This window comes from Elaeis guineensis, chromosome 16, assembly GCF_000442705.2.
Source record: "Elaeis guineensis isolate ETL-2024a chromosome 16, EG11, whole genome shotgun sequence".
NCBI lineage: Eukaryota > Viridiplantae > Streptophyta > Magnoliopsida > Arecales > Arecaceae > Elaeis > Elaeis guineensis.
In genome coordinates this window covers 4,354,112-4,361,238 of record NC_026008.2, presented here as the reverse complement: position 1 = coordinate 4,361,238, position 7,127 = coordinate 4,354,112, and the positions used below count along the sequence as shown (strand labels likewise).

Here is a 7,127-nt window from a genome sequence, read left to right as displayed (position 1 = left end):
TTTTAAAAAAAATTAACATTTCTACCTTTGAAGAGTATTATAGCAATTTTTGAAAAAAAAATCATAAAATTTGATATAAAAAATATTTATTTATTTATTTTATATAATTTTTATATTTTTAAAAATTTAGAAGTAAAAATTTTTGACTATCATTCCTTCCAAAAGGAAGTTTTCATCACTCCTCTTGTTGCTTAAAAAATAAATAAAACATATATTTTATCATCGGGGATTTGAAAATTACAAAAATAGTATTTTGTTACTAATTTTTTTAAAAAAATTGGCAACGATGTGCAAGGCCAGAAGATTTTGTTTTACTTTTTAACAACACCATGTTGCGAATCGTCAGGTCCGGGCAGTAGCCCTAGGCGGTACGTGGCACGCGGACGTCCCATTACAACTCCCGCCAAAGCCCCACTCTCTCTGCTCCTCAGCCGGTGGCGGCCGAAGCGGCGGAAGCAAAGTCCGGAGGAAGCCATGCACCCGTCGGCCTCCATCGAAGCGCGGGTCCGCAATCCCTCCGATTCTCAGGAACAGCGCCACCTCGACTCCTGCTCCCTCAACGACTCCCGTAGCTCCCCTGGCCTCCTCTTCTCTCCCTCCTCCCCCTCGCCCGCCGGCGGCGCCGCTCCCTTGCCCCCGGCCGACGCCCCCATTGTCATTTGCTCTCTCCCGGACACCCCCTCCTCCGCCACCCCTGCCGTCGCCGGCGCCGCTGACATCAGCCATCTAAGGTTATTGCTTCCCGAGGCCGGGGCAGAGGGGAAATCTCCAGTGACCACCGGAGCACATCAACCATCTCCCAAATCTCCCTCACTGGCCCTCGTCGGAAAAGTTCACCCCGGCGGCCGCCTGGTTTTGCGGTCATCATCCAACCGCTGGAAGAAGAAATGCAGGGCTTCGAGGTGGCAATTGAGACGCAGGCAGATCAAATCGCCAGCTACTCCTCGCGAATCGCCGGCAAAAGGACATGGGGGTTTAGCTGGAGAGGGTGGATCAGGCAATGATCTTTTCAAGAAGTACCGGTATCAGCCGGGGGAGGCCTCCAAGAGCACTACTAGAGACCCCGGTGCTTCCGTAGAGGTTGTTCCAGGCCCGATAGATCCGTCGGCTTTGACCCAAAATCCATCATCATCAGAAGGGAGAGCATCGAAGCCAGCAGACCGAGAAGGCGATATGCAGTCGAAGTGCCGGTGTCAGCCGCAGGAGGTCCATGAGAGCACCACTGGAAGCCTCAAAGCTGCTTCTAGCGTTGTTCCAGGGCCGAGAAAGTCTCCAGTTTTGATACACAATCCGCCACTGGAGGTGGGGGAAGCGAGCTCGACTTCTGTTTCTTGTGGCCAAAACCCACCATCGCCCTCTGTCCCTAGTCCTGCTGTAGCATCTTTGGTCACGGATCCCCAGATCAGTATTCTGGATATCATTAAGATGCTGTCGAAAGAGCCCGACATGAAATATGCTGGCGCAGATTTATTGGAAACCATGGAGATGAAAGGCATGGAGATCCCTCCGCCCCCGTGGTGGCGATCCGGAGGCTACGATGGTTGGTAAGATTTTTTGTTATAAATATAAATTTTGGATCCAGTGATAATTAAACGTGTATTTTGATGTAATAAAAGGAAGGAACTAAATTCTTCTCTATTTTTGCTTCAACAGCAACATAACATATCTGAGTAAACAGTATTTCGTAGTGAATTAGAGTTGGATTTTCAACAGATTTTTGTATCTCCTAATTTTCAGATTTTCTTTTGCTCTCATATTTTTGCGGCATGAGTTCTTTGAACTAATGTTTTTATTGAAAGGGGATACTATTTTGACTGATGTGTTCCAGTTTAATATATTGTTCAAAAAGAGAGATCTATATGTAAATTGAAAAAAATTTATGTTGCAACCTTTTGAATAAAAATATCAATTATGCTGTCGCAAATTTAATAGTTTAATAATATATGAATTTTTTGTGAATAATGATTATTGTTGTTGGAAGCTGACCAACAATAATAGATATCAGATAGGATTTATATGATGCTGATGAATATAGATAGGAGATTTATTGTGCTCCTCTCCTAGTGGATGATATATTTCTCTCCATTTGCAATAGGATATTTTTCAGTAGTGTCTAGAGCAGCGATCTTGCAGCTGTTGTCTGCTACTGTGGTAATATAATCAAGTCAAAGTAGATTATCATATAGTAGAAATGGTATTACAAGTTATTTTTTGAATAATTATAATTCATGATTTATATATATGTTTTTATTCTGACTTCTTAGTTTTTGTTTAGTAGTATGTGCCTACTTTTAATGATGGATGCAGAGTTGATCCCTGTTATAGTTACATCAAATAATTGAGAGACAAGAAATTAAAACTTCAGCTAGTAAATACCTTATACGAAGCGCTCTTGATTCCCATTGTTAATGACATTATTTATGTGCCATGGTGTCATCCTTTAGAGATCCTTAGTCTATATTTCGACAGTGGACATAGATGCGCTTGCAAGGGATCTGAAATGATATATCATAGGTCCCTTGACTTTCATCAGAACCTGAAATGATACCCCTAAAGAGAAAATGAGGGGAAGATGCAAAGCATTGTTGGCTTTAGGATATTCCATTGATCAAAATATATTTTTTAAACCTAGCTTATTAAGTCTTGGAATTTCATTTTTATCATGCCAATATTCTTAGTATTGCTTTCATGATATTGGTTGTTTGTCCTAAAGAAGTTTCCTATTTATCAATTTCAATCTAGTCAAGCTTGAGATTTTTATAGTTGTGTTAAGGTTGTTTTTAAGATCTTATGCTGATTAATATTTGGGAAGATGAGGTATCTGTTTTTTTCTTTTTTTTTTTTTTTTTGGGAAAAGATTTAGAGAAATCATGAAAATTATCAACAATAAAATCATCTCTTAATAGTGATAATTACACCTCCTATTGTCAGAATACTAGTATTCCATCAAATCTTAGCCCATCTTTTGGAGATTTTTGCAAACCAAAATTTGCAGGTCAACTAGTGAGGTGAGTAACTACATCTCATTGTTGTTTTTCAAGTTTCAACTTCTAGATCAGTGGTGAACTGTTTCACATTCTCCAACATCTTCCTCAGAAAAGGACACTGCAAGATCATGTAGGAAAATTAAATATTTCAAAGAGCGATCCATGTTGGCCTCCTGCTTTTTCAGTGGTATCCGTCCTCCTTCAAGAGAGGAAAAGAACTGGTGGATGCGCTTAGTATGGGAGAAAGGTCTTGAATTAATGAGTTCTTTTGGGTTTTCTTAAGGTTTGGATACCAAAGATTCTTTCTTTTCGTTAGCATCCAGCATAACTAATTAACCTTATATGAGTGATGAAGAAGAGGTTATGAAAAACAAAGCTACGCCACTATAATCTTCAAAATCGTATTCTCTCTCTTTTCAAGATACTAAAGACTGGATCCCACCCACCATGGATGTTTTTCACATGGGGTGTTGCAGCCTATCTCCAGTGAGATAGTCGGCTAGGAGTCGAGCTATTGCGTCTTGGTGTCGAATGACAGAAAACCTGCAAAATAAGTTCACTTGCTGAAAATTATCCGATGGGAGATCCTCCGATGGTTAAATTAGCCAGAGAAAGGGAACAACCAGAGAGTCAAAATAAGAGCTCAAAATAGCAGAGACTAGCTTAACTTGATCTTGCATTGCATACCTGATCCTCTATTGCATATCGGTACTTATAGAATTAGGAAAGCCATTATTATGCAACTCCCGTCTTTGGATATTCGGAACATGGGAGTTATGGTATTTAGTGGGCGATTACCTCATTAACTTACGTTAAGATCGAATAATGGGCCGTTCGTGGGCGATTATTGTGCTCTATATTCACATGTAGTTAATGCTCATATCGAATAACCATCGTCAATTTAAGTAGTCGGTATGGCACTGAGGAAATAGTCGACTATATATCGAATATCACTACTTAGTTGTAGGTTGCATGTTAAACCAAGTCGATTAAATACCGACTTGGTTAAGTCTGTCGCCCTTAATCGGTCAAGTATCGTTGATCTTAGTCGATCGAATGCTAACCTGTCGAACTAAGTCGGGTTGAACCAAAGCAGAGTGGTCTGTGCAGAAATGAGAAGGAACCAATTGTAGTGCACTTAGTCGATTAGGAGGGGAGAAGAAAGGCTAGTCGGTTAGGCGATGAGTATCTATCCTAACAGAGGGAATCCAAGCTCAATATGTTGTGAGTTCCTTCTTGCCTGTACATTGTGGTATTTTTCTTGACACACAGGTTTATATTTTACCGTTCATCATATCCGCCATCCTAAATAATCTGTTCCTCATTAGCTATAGTTTCATATCTCTACTTCTAAATAAAGTTGAATAGGATACCAATTGTATTTCCATTTCATCTGCCTTTTTGTTTCTAAAAATAGTTGAATTTGAGGCCCTCTCTGAAAAAATAATTTCATCTTCTTCTAAATGATCCTTAATTAGTCTGAACTGATGAATTTTTTGTTTCCTAAGCATATTTCTCTGGTGGAAAGTTTGGCTTGCAAAATTATGGATCTTGGATTTTAGCAAATACATAAACCAAAAGCTATCATATGCTCAAGACATCTGAAGGACTTCTGTAAGCAAATGTTGTCAAGCACTTACCAAACCTAGTTTCAGCAAATATGTGAAATTTACTATGATTACTTTCCCTAGTCATGTTCCCTATTAAAATTGGCATTGATCAGCTCCTTTTCATCCTTCTTTTTTGATCTTTTCTTCCTTATGGCTGTTGTATTAATGCATGCCTCCTTTCCCAATATACATCATAATTCTTCTTGTATTGGTGTACATCTACAAATCCTAAGGTATCTCAACACTTCAATTTATAATTTCTCAAGTGTCTTAAGACTCCACGATTTACTTGATTGCTTATCACATGTTTAAACGTTCTTATCTTAGAAACCATAAAATGCTCTAAGATTTCTTTGTTATCATTTTTTTGCTGTTATTTCTTAATATTTTGTTTTTATGTTTCAACAAATTGACTGAGTGGGGCTTCAAATTTGGCGTCCGGTGATATTTGTGATTCATTCTTTAAGAGTTTTCTTTGTTGGTATTGTTTTACTGAAACAGACTGTTGATTTTGAATGGAACTATCAAGTGCAAAATCAGTTACATACTGCCAAATATTGAGGATGTTTGGTCAGGACATCACCTCCACAGAATCTTTTCGATATCACGCAGCTGAAAGAAGAGTGCCCTATAAGCCAATCGCAAGTATTGCGATAAGACTTTTCTTTGTGATTTTTCAACTTATGTAATGACATTTATTATTTAAAGTATTGATTCATCATATTAGTTGCATCTTATTATATCTAAGATTACGATGAACCTCAAAGATTAGGGCAATGATTTTAGGATACATGAATGGATCATGCTAGTGAGACATAAAATCCTAAAATTCTAATCTTAAATATTTTTGATCATAGGAGTATTGAGTCGGAGATTAATATTCTGGATAGACTGGTACATCCTATGTATGCTCGATGGAGAGGATGACAGATCTCATAGTCACTTGTGTGGGACACTAATATAAGGATGTGGGTGCTCATTTGGGAAATGAGTCAACTGAATTGACTCGATGAAAGAGAACATCTTATGGAAGCCTTACTTGCATGTCAAAAATGATTCTCTAAGTGGGAGTTGTGCAAGTGATCCTTAGACCTGAGACCACCATAGAATCTTGTGCACATGAACCCATACTTTGGTTCATACCCAGGCATAGCATTAAGATATGTACGGGATATTTTGGACATAGTGGAGTATGTATGGAGGTTGTGAGTAGGTCAATATGAAATCGATCACTCCTAGTAAGAGGGGATTGCATCCTGTGTATTCTCAATCCTAGATGACTAAGAAAAAATCTTTTGGCCAAAAGCAAGAAGGAGATTAGAAAGAGTTTCTAATGCTTTTTTATCAGAGTCATCATTGGTTAATTGAGAATCGATATGAATATGTATTTAAGTTTGACATGGTTCCATACTCATGAATATATTCAGGATGTAGGGATGATCGAAGGATTGAATTGCACGGTAACTTGCCACTGAAGGGTATATTTGATATTTTCATCAAATTTCATATCTTCTGGGTAGTCATGATATATTGCTAGACGTCAATCTTGACTTGTAAGTTTTTGATCGAATTAAAGAGTTTAATTCGATCGCCAATTAGAAAGAATTCTAATTGTTGAGCTCAGGTTAGCTCAATTAGACCTTAATCGATTAGATTAGAATCTAATCAAATTTGATCAACATGCATCCGGACCTACTGCCGGTTAGATATGGAATCCAATGGGTCACACACATATGAAAATTGGCCAAGGATCCTTTTGAAAAAGGTTGATCGGAATTTTGGATTCAATCAGGATTTCAGTAAGCATGCTAGCACATATAGAAACCCTTGCTCTTTTGGAGATCAATTTGATCTCATCCCTTGTTAATTAGCTAGCCCAATTTTATAGGTATTTGGGTCAGATCATGCCATCTGGAAGCAGCTAAAACTGGGGTGCCACATCCCATGTTAACGCCAATTATGAAGAGTCTAAGTTGTGGAGGACTCTTGGCGCAAAATAGGTTTTGTGCATGCATGTTAGCGTGGGTAGAAGGAGGAGTCCTTCTAGCATAGGATTAAGATGTGTGTGGTAACCCACATCATCCTCTATCCTCTGATGCACATCTCAAAGTATGAGATGTATTTTTTTTGGCTTTTTTGGGGTGGAGAAAAATTAGAAAAAGAAGGATGTCTGGCGCATGTGCAGAAGCGTCGCACTCTCTATGATTTGGAGAGTCCTTATCTTGATCAAATACTTTCTGTTGATGCAGAATTCTGTCGAAGTCAGAGAAGCTGGAGCTGGGATGACCGCGGCCATCGTCGGGACCTGCAAAGAAAGTCTAAATCGGAGTTGGGGGTACTCCGACAAGACCCTCCGACGCTCAAGTCAGTACTCTGCTTCAATAGAAATGGAGTGCTCGAGCGAAAATTTTGGCAGAGTTTCGAGATAGAATTACCAGCTTAGAGAAGAATGTATCTGAGGATCCTTATTTATAGACGGAGGGTGTAACTGACCGACAGCGACGTTTGTAACTGTCTAGTAGTGGACCGC

At 39.1% G+C, this 7,127-nt stretch overlaps 1 protein-coding gene across 1 annotated transcript; it reads left to right on the top strand.

Annotated features, from left to right (window-relative positions):
• The first annotated feature begins 337 nt into the window (after nt 1-337).
• LOC105035596 (uncharacterized) lies at nt 338-5,243 on the top strand. The gene is made up of 2 exons (XM_010911196.4): nt 338-1,544; nt 5,099-5,243. Coding segments are annotated over exons 1-2 (1,071 nt in total). The 5' UTR covers nt 338-474; the 3' UTR covers nt 5,100-5,243.
• Nucleotides 5,244-7,127: the final 1,884 nt, after the last annotated feature.

Bases quoted from the DNA above. Each gene is read 5' to 3' on its own strand.
- LOC105035596 (XM_010911196.4), top strand. From the start codon at position 475: ATGCACCCGTCGGCCTCCATCGAAGCGCGGGTCCGCAATCCCTCCGAT.